A 13,419-nucleotide genomic window follows, 5' to 3' on the forward strand; every position below is an offset into this window, starting at 1 on the left:
TGTTTAAAAGATTTTTACCATTTTTCTGAATGTGTCCGTCTTTACCTTCCCTCTCCTACAAGGATCCTTGTGCACACAGTTGAGTGTGAAAGAACCAAACGTAAAAAGCAATAACATTTGATTGTTTAACTCAGGGGTCTTTAAACTTTTCAGTTCGCGGGCTGCATTGCTTCGCAAATAACTTTGTAGAGGACTATTTCGCCGTTTCTTTTAGCTAATGGAACGTTAAAATTTTGCTTTAAAAAAATCTGAGTTTTGTCTTTAAAAAGCAAAAAATAATTTTAATCTTATTATATCTTAATCTTATTATAATCTTATTGTTTTAAACATTACCAAGTCTTCACGGGCCACACTAACGGCTATGGAGGAGCGCATGGGGCCCGCGGAGACCCCTAGTTAGCAGAGCCCTGGTTTAATTCATTTAACTATGTTTGAGTTGAATTCCGTTTCAACTATGTTTGCATTGCAAACTGTAGCCAGTGACTCGTACGTGCAGCTTAGCAACCGTTTTTTTACACAATGTTTCAGCTCGTCCATAAGCACCGAACCACACTTAATTCGTTTTAAATTACATGCCCGCTGGTCCAGACTTCCCGCAGGCAACGATCGCAACGCCAACGATGATGAGCATGATGTCGATGATGATGATGATGGGGGCAGTGGTGTTGGTGCAGTGTTATTTTAACACACTTTAGCCTCACGGCTTTTTCCAAAAGTTATTACGCTCGAAATTGGAACACAAAGTAGCCAACACAGCCCGGTGCAAAAAAAAAGGCTGCAACGACCCGTGCTGCGCCCGCAACGTATGCAATCTGCGTGAAGGTTAACATTTCGTACCATTCGCGGGGGCCCGCGAATGGTAATAATTTAATCCTTTTCCATATTTCACGTAATGTTCTTGCTCATTGCAGCTGCTGCTGCTCCTAGCAGCTCCTGGGTACGGTTTACGGCATGCGGCGGCAAAGTGCTGAAATTGGGCCATCAATACGTCATGCCATCACCGTCACCGGCTTGCCCTCATACCGTCTTTCGGGTAAGTGAGCGTAATGATACACTTTCATCATTTCCCATTTGGTCCCGTTTACGGTAAGAGCAATGGTAGAGTGAGGGGTAGAATAGCTGCCAAGCATCAGACCACAGAAACGGGGCTCAACTGCCCCAGCGAAAAGTGCATTGGTGTGCATCCGGTCGCGAATCGCGTTTCTGGCTGCCCGCTGAGGACCGTTTTCATTTTCCATGAATGAACGACGACCCCTGGGCGAGCTTGGCGTGCCGCTTGGCGGCGCCTCTCGTACGTGTACCCTTTTTTTGGCCGTACACGTTCGGTCGGATCGTATGGATTATGCTAATAGTATGTTAATAATGGCCCAGTGTTTATGAAAAATTATAGCCTGCCTGCCAATGTGGCCAAGTGAAAAGGGGTTTTCTGCGCCCATCGGGCAGCACTTTCGCCGATCGAAAGCGTTCCTGCACTCTACGCTTCTCTTTTAACTCCAGCAACGGAGCAATAAAGAGAGAAAGCGAAAAACACACATACAAACACGAACACACATTTCCCTGGCACACGGATGGAAAACAACTTCGGACGCTTCGCCATGGCAACATGCAACAAATTTGCCTTTAATGGTAAAATGCTTTTAAAAGTGATGAAAAATAAAGTATATTTTCCGCCACGTTTCCACCATGGTTTCCCGCGCCGTGTGCAAAAGGGCAGGGCATGGTGCTCACGCGATTCGGCGTCGGGTGTTTGGTTTGGTTCAGCCCTTTGGAGGCTTGGTGCGAAAACGGTGTGGTTGTGTGTGTGTGTGTGTGTGTGTGTGTGTGTGTGTGTGTGTGTGTGTGTGTGTGTGGAGCGATTGCAAACAAATAAACGAACGACAGTGCTTAGCGGACGCTGAACACTGGGTGTGCGCGGGCAATGGAGGCATGCAAACAGGCACGTTACGACTATCACACTAGTTTTTCTTCTTCGCTTACTTTCCTCTGCTGGTTGCCGCTCACACGTTCGCTTAGGGTTTTGTTTTTATTTCCTTTGCTTCCGTGGTGACATAAAATCCCGACCCAGGGCCGTACCGAGTCTTGCTCCTATTCAGCTCACCTGACTTCGGTTGCAGAGAAGGGGATTTGCACTGGCCCCTTCCTTCGTGCCCTCGCGTGCCCCCGTACTGTAATATTGACCAGAAAACACAACCCCAAAAACTCGGTGAAATTTTTGCTCCGAAGGAAATGTTTTAATGTGACGTTGGACGCTTTGGTGGTGTGCTCGTGTCGGAAAAGGTGGCCCTTTTGTCGCACCTTGCTGTGCGATCGGAGGGGGGCTTTTTTATAGGTCAGGTGATTTAAATATTTAATTAAATGTGGACAACCGTTTGCACATGTGGTTCTGGTGCCGGAGCTGGGGCTGCTTCGCCCGGTGACAACTGCAAGCATAGGCGAACCAAGTGGGAGGAGGCGATCAAGCAGACCCGAGCGGCAGATGAGCCTGCAAAGGTAAACCTCCCAAATCCTCCCATTGCGGTAGTGTTACCAAGCATCGAGCCTCGTCCGTTAGTGGCGTTAGCCAGATGGAAAGCGACAACGGCTAGCCCGCTGTACCCGCTCGTCCCGCTCAGTTCGGCTTCGGTTGATTATTTATGCACATCAACAATTTCCCACCCCTGAGCCCCCTACCTTCCCAAACCTTGTCCTGTGTCGGTGTGTGTGTGTGTGTTTGTGTGGTTTTGTGCACTGGAGTTTGTGCCTTCTAGCAGCTGCGCACCCTTAAAAAACCACATCTGTCAGCCAGAGCTTGCCCATGTGTGTGTGTGATTTTTGGGGGGAGTTTTTCCGACCGTCGTTAGGACATACACAAACACATTCGCTCATGCCGATTTGGCGTTCGAGTGGCATGGAGGGTTCGCGTAGGAAATGAAACTCTAGATAGTCGAATGTTTGTGGTTGCAGGTGAGAGCTGTGTGTGCGCGCGTGTATGTGTGATGGTCCCTTCAAGGGCCTGTTTGAAGCGTTTACCTTTACTGGGGTGTAGGTCAGTGACGAGGCCTGCTCGGCGTGCACGCGGTATCCGCTCTGCGGCATATCGATCGTTTCGGCGGTGTTGTTGAAGGACCACTTGAACGATTCCGGCGGTGGATAGGCATCGACCTGGCACAGGATCTCGGCCGCCTCGTTCCGGGCGACGCCGTAGATTTTCTTCTGATCCGGCCGGCAGATGGGCTTGTCTGTAATGATTCCAAGGGCAGGGAAGGGCGATGATTAGTGCACGTTAGAAATAGGTGAATTATTTGCGAAGATCAATTTGAATTTGCATGAACTAAACATCAGGAAACTTAGATTAGGGTATAATCTGCTTGGAGTGAAGAACTGCTCGAAAACGAATCATGAATTACAAACTGCATGAATTATTGTATACAAAAGGGAAGACGCGAGGAGCTGAAGAAATTCCTTTAAACCAAATACAAAATTAACCTAATCAAATTAAGTTGGACAGTTGGAATCAGTTTAAAAATTTCCAATGTAATGAATTTAAATAAAATCGATCTGAATCTATCACTTAATCATGCTTTAAACTATTGACTGCTCGTTTACTATATTGAGCATCAAGTCATGAAAAATGGGTCGTCTTCTATATTTGCAATGCGAAATTAAATTTACAGCGTCAAAAATCCTTAATTCTAAACCAAATCATGCACTCATTTACCTCAAATATAGATGGAAAGTTTATGTCTTTAAAATGGAAGTTTTTTTTTACTTATTCATGACGTTTTCTGCACTAAGTGGAATCCATTTACATGTAAAATTGTGTTTGATTTAGTTGACGGATAAAATAAAAAAAAGCAATCAATCCTTCGATCACAATTTCAATCAGCGGCTGTGGTGCAAAATAATACTTTTTGTTTCCATTACGCACTCTTGCAAAACACAATCCAACACATTACTGCAACAAAAGCTCGAGCATTCTAAATCCCCCCCGGCGGTACGTGTGCCCGGGCATATGATGGTGGTGCATTGTGGATAAATTACAGCTTCCCCGATACGACGCGGACTCGCCCAACCGCGTGCAGAAGGGAACGCAGTAACAAAGCAACAAGAACTGACGACCAATTCCATCCATTTCTTTTTTAGCTGTCGGCCTATCTACCGATCCGATGGTCGCACGTACGTAGTGATCCGCGAATGAATGAATTCCGCAAAGAAGGGAGCGCAACGGGAACTAGCGGGGAGCAATATACCATAAGTGTACTTTTGAATTGTGTGAAAGCCCATTTTAGTTGCCTTTGCTGAGCAAAGGGCAGAAGGTGCGGGATTTCAGTTTTGTTTTATGGGCGCTTTTAATCCTTCTAAATAGCGATATACCATGCGGGTGGAAGAGAGGGAACTGTAGAAGGGTTCATTAATAAAGGAAGTACAATCGGAAAAGCGCATGTAAACGGGGAGAAAATAAATCAAAAACGTATGTTCCATTTCTAACTCACTCCGGCTGTATCGATAAAGATAATAAATGGGTTTTATTTTCTACAACTTGTACAATCGTTTCGCGAGAATTATACCCTCACCCCTGTCGAAGAGTGCTGTTGTGATACAGGGGTTTTCAGGAGTTCTCATAGCAGTGGGCACTTTGTTGACTGCTTCTTACGTAAAATGAACTTAATGTAATAGGAATTGGACTCTATAGCACCCTTGCTGGACAAATCCAACAGGAATTTCCTAAGAGCCTGTGCAAAAAGGGTGCCAAGAGTCCAATTACCATCATATAAAGTTCATTTCCAATCAGAAAGAGTCAACGAAGTGTCCTACAACTATGAGGACCCCTGGAAAAACCTGTAAGATTGTTGTGGGAGCAAACATGAAGTTCAGCTACATTTGTTTGTACCAAACGCTATGAGGGGATGATCGTTACATTCCACAACATGGATAAAATATAAGTACATTTTGTTTCATAAATTGTCCAGGCTCTCTCTCTTTCTCTTTCGGTAGCACAATTTCCAATACATCATTGACTGAAGCGAACAGTCAAAAGGTGCTGGAAGAGCAGGAAAATCAGTGAAATAAAGCTTTTAAACAGAGCCGTACAACCCATTCATCAAAGCAGGCCACAGAGCCGACGCTTTGCTTGCTTTGACGGTTTATTGGAATGCGCAATGCGCAAGCACAATCCCATACAGGACAGTTTCCAATCACCGTCCTCCTCTGCTCTGTCTACTCCTTCCCCGTCTTACCTACTCTCTATCTCCGTGTGTGTGTATGCGGTGCAAAAGAATTACGAGCCGAAACCGCTCATCCACCCGGTGGCCTCGGCGTTCCAAAACTATGCTTTATGGTCATGCCCTGTTAGCAGTATCGTCGCAGTACCCCTCAGCGCTACACAGCCCAGTGGGGCGCGTCTTTTGCAATCCTTTACCTACCGGTTAAGAAATCGGGCTGTGCAACAATCCCGGCCCTTGCCGTAGCGTAGCCATCGGGCGGACGGATCGAATCTATAAATCAACCGAATGTGACGCAATTGTTCTTTATTACTTTTCCGAACGCGCGCGGGGGATGTTTCTCCAGCTCCGCCTTTGCTAGCTCGACGGCGAAGTAGGGTAACCTGTTCCGTACTTCCGTGATATGTTGCTTGCGCACCATCCTTCCGGCCCTTCCGTTCGACGAGGCAACACGTGCGCTTGGTGACCGGGGAAAGGCGGGTTAAAGTATCGAATTGCGGTCGCGAGACGACGACGACGGGCCGTCCCCGCGCTGTGCTTTGCGGGCTGCGCCGGATTCTTAATTGTGATCGCGTGGGCTGAGCGTTCGGCGTAGGGCATCGCATAGGGCATAAATTTTAATATCAGCCAATGTAAGTCACAGATCGCACCGGAGTGGAATATCAGGACAGGGAAAAGGAAAACGAGTAAAAAAACCCGCCAGTCCACACATCAATCCGTCCAAGGTTTGCGACACTACGGATCACAGGTAGGCGACACGGAGCGTGCCTATGCAATACTTTCTCTTTTGCACGAGAAACATCACCAAAAACATACACAGTCACAGTGGCTTAAAAAAAGTGTGTTTCATTTTGCGAAACCCTGCGGTACGCACGGGCGTAACCGGGTACGGTTTTGATGTATTGGAAACCCATTCGGCAGATGGATGGGACAATATTTGCATGCTCGTTTTGGGGCAACCACTACGGTCCGGACTAGCGGTCGTAGAATTACAAATGCAATGTCGTGCAATGACAGGGGCGCCCGTTGTGATGATTGATTTGTACGCAGGCCTAGCCGAAAGCTGGTGGAAATCAGTGGCGTAAGTACCTGTCAGTTGAGCTTTGGTGCTAGATTTTGGGCAAGGGTTGCCGCTTTTGATTGGAAAATGGTCGAATAGTCGGGTGTTCGAAATTGGGATTCAGGATTAGTAATTTCTCTTTTGCAGTAAACATGAGTCACCAAAGGCACCTGGCAACTGTCATACCGATTGCGTTTAAAAAGTCTTACAGTTAAAGTCTCTTTATTGGACAAATCCCATTCGAAAAACTTTTAATGCAAACTGTCTGCGCATCGACATCAATGTTGAAAAAATCCGTTTCAAGGAAATTTATTCATACGCAAAGGACGGTTTGCATATTGTACCTGTGTGTGCCGATTCGATGTTTCATTGTAGTGTTAAACTGAGAGTTAATAAGAGTTTCTTATATCCAGTTGTAACATATACTGTGCTGTTTAATACCTGGTAAGCTTTTGATTCCTCCAGTAGAACCTTTCAAACGGTAGTAATTCGTGGTAATGGAATGACAATCAATGAAAACGTTTATCAATGTTTTTGAAAACAGTTTGGACTCTAATAACTTCGCCTTTTGTCTTCAAGAGCGATTGGCCGCAAAATATGCAAGCATTAGAATCTTTCTTATAGTAAAATCATCTGCTTTTTCGATTTAGCTATTTCATGTTTGTTTGTAAACAGTTTTTCATGAAACTGTCCAAAAGCAAACTGAAAATGGCAACCTAGCAACAGGTTCGATATCGACCTGTTCTGTTTCAAAAACATAGGACGTTAATGGTTTGGATCCATAGTTTCCTAAACATAGTTACATGGATCATTTCAACAAATACATCATTGCGCTAAAAACAACGTGGAAAGAGAAAAGATAAACGGCAATATAGAGCGTAAGGTGCATTTGAGAGATTTGGCAGGAATAATGCTCTCAAAATGCGGCAATGCGACGAGCGTTACATTTTCATAGCCAAAACAAAAGCGACTGCATTAAAAAGATGTAATAATAAGAAAAAGGTTAATAAAAATAACATTTATAATAATTAATAATATCTTTAAATAACATAAATAGCTTTAAATAGCTTTAAATAATGCGCCCTGTGATGTTGTTGACATTGATGTACGCGATATTATTATCTCGGTAGATACTGTACTACGTGCTCTGCAGCAGGTCAAAACCTCATACAACCCTGGACCCGATGGTATTCCTACGGCAATCCTTGCCAAATGCCGCGAATTTTTAGCAAAGCCTCTATCTCAAATCTACCAACTCTCTTTTGCACAAAGTACTGTACCCACGGCCTGGAAATCCTCTGTGATGTTTCCGGTGTACAAAAAAGGGGATAAAAACTCTGCTGAGAACTACCGCGGTATAACCACCTTGCCTTCTTGTGCCAAGGTGTTTGAGATCGTCATACAAAACTCGCTAATGTATCACTGTCGTTCTTATATTTCTACACGCCAGCATGGTTTCTTTCCTCGACGCAGTGTTACCACAAACCTGGTGGAATTCGTCTCCAACTGCCACGCAGCCTTTACTTCCGGAGCTCAGATGGATGCAGTATACACTTAAGGCTTAAGGCTGCGTTTGATCGTGTGAACCATCGCTTGCTGTTGGCTAAGCTCGCCCGGATCGGTCTCTCTACTCCGCTGGTGAATTGGTTCAGGTCCTATATCTCTGAACGTAGCTACTACGTACAAATCGATGGTGTCTCCTCTAACGTTTTCGAGAGTTCATCTGGCGTCCCTCAGGGCGGCAACTTGGGACCACTGCTGTTCTCGCTTTTTATTAACGACGTCACACTGGCCATTACGGAAGCAGATTGTCTGCTTTATGCGGATGATGTTAGGCTGTTTCGTATCGTACGTAACACTTCCGACTCTCTTTCTCTGCAAAGATCGATTGATGTTTTCTCTGACTGGTGTATCAATAACGACCTGCTAATTTCTGTTGATAAGTGTACGTCAATGTCTTTCTTTAGAATAGCTAGTCCGATAAGGTATATCTATAGCATATCAGGGACACAACTACCGCGGTGCAATACGGTCAGGGATTTAGGAGTCACCCTGGATCGCAAACTAGATTTCCGACATCATTACTGTGATATTTTAGACAAAGCTAACAAAATGCTAGGATTTATTCGTCGACATTCGAGAGAACTCAATGACCCACACTGCCTGTTAACTCTGTATAAGTCCTATGTTCGTTCCATCCTCGAGTTTAGTTCTACAGTTTGGTGTCCATTCTCTAGTGTTTGGTCCAATAGAATAGAAGCTGTCCAAAAGAGAGTTACTCGTATTGTCCTACACTTCACTCCGTGGCGTAATGTAACCCCTCGTCCATCGTATCATACTCGTTGTTTGTTGTTTGGTCTGGACACACTTGCTAGGAGACGTGATAATGCCCAATGTACGTTTTTGTCCAAACTTATTGTCGGTGAGATAGATTCGCCAGAACTACTGGCTAGAGTCAACATAAATGTCCCTCCTAGAGTGTTCCGTAACTACAGACTAATAAGAACTGACCTTACAAGACGTGCATACAGCGAGAACGACCCAATGACTGCGATGGCCCGTAAGTTTAATCAGCGTTACATTTTATTTGACTGGCACCTACCTACGAGATTTTGTTGATCCGTTTTGTCATTGTACAGTGCGTTAGTTATTTAAGTTTTAGTTTTAATTCAGTGATAAGGCCGCTTGTTTGGCCAATCACTTAATACAATAAACAATACAATACAATAATACAATACAATACAATAATAATAATAATAATAATAATAATAATAATAATAATAATTATTATTATTATTATTATTATTATTATTTTAATAATAATAATAATAATAATAATAATAATAATAATAATAATAATAATAATAATAATAATTATTATTATTATTATAGTAATAATAATTCTAGTAAAAATAATATCGGGAATATAATAATCATGGCATTTGAATAGCCTGGGGTAGGTAAAAATGTCCCAGCAAATTGCTGAGAATTGACAAAAATCGGGAAATAATAATGATAAAAATAATAATAACAATATTAATAACAACAAAATAATAAAAACAATCCCATCGTGACGTATAAGGTATAGCATTTATTTTCTAATCTAACCCCGTGCCGTATTAAAAAAAACCATCGATTCTCTTGCACAACTGAGCGACAGAAAGCTCTAATGTATTTCCAAAGAGACCATAATTTAAACAACAAGTCCATCTACCGTGTAAGTTAGCTGGAATCCTTCATTACGGTGAATTCATTTGGCATCACCAACCACCACCACCTGCCGGGGCTAGAATTTATTTTGATAAATGAAAATTAAGAAATTTATGACCTTGTTATCGGCGGTGCCTCTGTGACACTCTCTCTCCCTCAATCTCTCGCTCTCTTTCTCTCTGGTTGTCCGTCGTCACACGTGGCGTACAACGTTGGGTCCTCTGTCCGGGCTAGTAGAAAAGTGATAAAAATCACACGCTGGGCCGTTGGACGCACCGGGACGTCTGCCATACGGGAAGCCTACGTGTAGCGTATCGTGTGGTTGTACGTGTGTGTACTATGTGTGTATGTGTGCCTGTGCACAAAGTCACGGACCAACCTCAACAAACACACGAGAACCATCGCAAAGGACAGAAACGCGCGGGCGCTGGAGGAAAGGGCAGGCTAATCAATCTCCTAAATGTCCTGCGGGGACACTCCTGCGAATGCTGTACCGCACACACACACATACACGCCTTGGGGGTCGTTTATCGTTACCACACAGCGAGGTGCGAGATGCACAGCGACAGCCACCCCGGGACCGGCTGACACGCATAAAACAGCCCACAAATTATGTCCCAACAGCAGCACCCACGTCGAGCAGTTTAGCCCGATCGATCCATTAGGGAGCGAGAAAGAGAGAGACGGAGCGGAAGAGTAACAGAGATAGGTGGTTCCGCTGGGAGTTGGACAGTTGTAACAGGGTGTTTGTTTTTATTTGACCTGACGCGAGCTACTAGCGGTGAGTTTTGTTGTGTTAGTCCGTTCGTTCGCGGCGAAAGGTTTGCGGACCCTCGAAATGCTTTTATTACGATGTCGTAATTCACCCTCGATGGGGTAAGAGATCTTGCGAGTTGAAATGAGGGTGATAAAGAGGGAAAAACAGCACACTTTTCCCTAACATCGAACATAGGTGCTAAATGCATCACCGAATCCGCCAAACCCGGATAATGATGCAGCACGCCGGTAGAGCGTTGAAATCCTTTTCTCATTTCATTTCATTTCATTTCCCTTGAATAAAAGCGACAAAAAAGGGTGACCACCACCACCCAGTCAGCACGTTTCCTTTATTTTTCACACCTAACCCTGTGCACGTCCCGTTTCGCAGCACTCCGCTTCAGGTCCGATAACGTTTCGTTCGTTGGGAAATCCATCAAAGCCGAAGGTCTATCTGGGATGGTGCCCGGTGTACTGGGCAGCTTTATTTGCGGCCCCCCTGTGGGAGGCGGTGAAGCGCTCGAGGCGGCGATGAAGCGTGGAAGTAAAAGCTTTCCCACAAAATTAGAACCATTAAATCATTTTTATTAGCTTTTGCCATGCAAATGGAGGTTCGGCCGGTCGATTGCAGTGGGATAACTGTGTCTCTTTCTTTCCTCCCCCTTTTCTGCTGGCGTGCGAGTGGTTTGTTTTCCTGGTGCGGGTTTTTGAGTTGTGCCTTTTTGTTTTCTCTTCCTTTTTTTCATTCCACGGTTGTGTTATTTTGTTGATGTCCTTGCCCATTTTGTCCCCTTCCGCAACCGGTGTCGTGCCTTCGGTTGTGCTTTGATTGATTTTCCGGTAAAGTGGGGAACATAATTATGGGGCTGTGTTTTGGATGCGTTTTTTGTTCTCCACCTCCCCCCTCTTGTTTCCGCTTGTTTGTTGCCGTTTGTTTGTGTGGAAAGTGTTGTATTCGCTTGCGAGGAAAGCATGTTTACGGTTTTATTTTCAATTATCACCGATGTTTTTGTAGGCGCGCGCGCCCTCTCTATCTCTCTCTCTCTCGCTCTCACACACACCATCATTATCAGCGTGGTGGCGGTGTCGGCACATTGTCACGTCATGGGGTGTGTTTTGTTGTGTGTACGTTGTTGATAGATGGAACCGTTTTGTTCGATGAAGTTGTATACTTTCCCACGAACTTCGGGGGTTCGCTGTTTACGTTGTGGTTGTTGCGGTGAACTGTTGTTGATGCGTTTTGCAGCTAGATAGATGTTTGTCGATTGCACAGAACGATACTTTGTGCCCAGAGCAGTATAAATAATTGTGTTACGATAATTAGACAAAACGACAAATGTGGCACACATCAACACAGTGGATAAAGCGTGTAGCTGGATGACCTTTAAACCGCTAGCAACTAATTGAATTTCCAAACAAAAATATCCCCTTTTTGAATCTCAATTTAAAAGCTCCCCCCATGAGCTTACCAAAGCTTATCATAGTAATAGGGTAAAAGTTCTAGCCGTATGCCCCCTCTCATAGATTACCTTTAAATATTGTTTGCTGCACATTTAATATTAATCACCTCACTCTAAATGTGCTCCCGAAGGCTCTCAGCGAACGAACCGTTTGCGTTTGAATGTTTTATGAGCAGTGTGTCCGGTGGAAAGTTTGTTTTGCCAGTGGATGGAAATTCGCTTCCAATTCCATCGCACCACCGCTCTAGGGACAATCGTTCGCTTCCCACGCCAGTGTCCATCGAAATTAAGTGTGTGTGTGTGTGTGTGTGTGTGTGTGTGTGTGTGTGTGTGTGTGTGTGTGTGTGTGCTTATTTAGAAAGTTCCCCCCCTTAGGGATCGGACCCGGTTTCTCACACTACAGCAACTGCTGAAACTGTAAAGCGAAGTGTAAACGAACCCGTTTGATTTGTAGCGCTCCGAACCAGAGATGGACTTGGTCTTTTACGGACGGACTGTTGTGTGTGTGTGAGTATGTGTGTGTGTGTGAAAGTAAATCACCGTGCCGAAAATGTTGCACTAGCTTAGCGGTGGCAGTGTTGCGATATCGAAACACTGTCCATCATGCCCTGTGCGCCCGCGTTTTGTTTAACATTTCATGCAAAAAGCTGTTGTTTATCGTGCTGTTGAAACGGTTCGCACATGTAACCGTTTCACCTTTTCCTCACCGGAGCCCGTCCAACGAGGGGGGTTGGCTGTGTGGCTAAATTTCGATTTCCGACGAACATCCTGCAGCCCTTATCGTGTGGGGAACAAACCCCTTTCGGTCGGTTTAGCGGGCGAGCGCCCGGGTTGTGATGATGTTTGGTGTTGCGCGAGAACCTCAACCAAATGTCATCTGTCCAGCAAATGCTGCCACGGTAACCCCGTTGGCCAACGCAGGGGTGTGTAGATGTGGTACGTAATGCGAGCTTTACGGACGGTTGTGATGCTTTTACTTTTCAAGCATGTGTTCCCCATAAATATGCTGTGCCCCGCACAGTTAGACGGGCACGGCGGTACCCTCCACACCTGCAGCACTGGGGAGAGGAAGGAAGGTGTGATTGTGGAAAATTTATTTGCCCCTTGTTCACACACACGCACACATAGACGGATGGAAGCTGCAGTGTTGTGGATGATGCTGTGCGATGGCGATGGTGCCAACGAACGTGTGGAACGCGCTGCGCCCATGAAACGTACCGGGCGCCTCCATCGGCTTTCCATCGGGGAAGCAGAACGAGAGCGACATGCGAATGTTTTATTACATCTGCATAAAGTGCTAACATATTCATATCAAAATCAAATAACATAAATATATTTGCAATAAAATATCTCGCTCGCTCTCCCGATGCCTCGGAATCGGCGCTTTTCGTATGTGTATGTGGCTAGGGTGATTTTTTTTTGTTGTAGCTTTGCTTCTGCTGCTGCTTGGCTTGGCCCTTGTGCATAACGGGCGACATGTGGTGCCGTTTGCCATTCGTCTCGGTACAATATCGCTCTAAGCAGCTGCTGATGCTGTGTGTGTAGATGTGTGTGTTTGGCTTGCAACCGATGGCACGATGTGGTGCGTTGGTACGGTAGGTTCGTTTGAGCTTTCTCATCGTCCCTAGCCCACGATGACGATGATGACGGGCAATGGTGATGATGTAGGTGATGGTTGTGTGTGATGGTTCGTTAGCGTTCGTTGACGAGCGCTCTCGTGCGCTTAGTTTAT

General features: G+C 45.1%; 1 protein-coding gene across 6 annotated transcripts in view; it reads right to left on the reverse strand.

The window, feature by feature from the left end:
• LOC120948514 (hemicentin-1) overlaps nucleotides 1-13,419 on the reverse strand; it is a 194,028-nt gene that overhangs the window by 43,938 nt on the left and 136,671 nt on the right. For all 6 annotated transcript variants that reach the window (XR_005750957.2, XM_040364925.2, XM_040364927.2 and 3 more), the window contains one exon: nucleotides 3,010-3,218. Coding sequence is in view for 5 of the 6 variants with exons in the window: in XM_040364925.2 (XP_040220859.2) it covers nucleotides 3,010-3,218 (209 nt within the window). In the remaining variant the exon portion in view is untranslated. The remainder of the gene's footprint in view (nucleotides 1-3,009; nucleotides 3,219-13,419) is intronic.

The sequence above is a fragment of the Anopheles coluzzii genome, chromosome 2 (assembly GCF_943734685.1).
Source record: "Anopheles coluzzii chromosome 2, AcolN3, whole genome shotgun sequence".
Lineage (NCBI taxonomy): Eukaryota > Metazoa > Arthropoda > Insecta > Diptera > Culicidae > Anopheles > Anopheles coluzzii.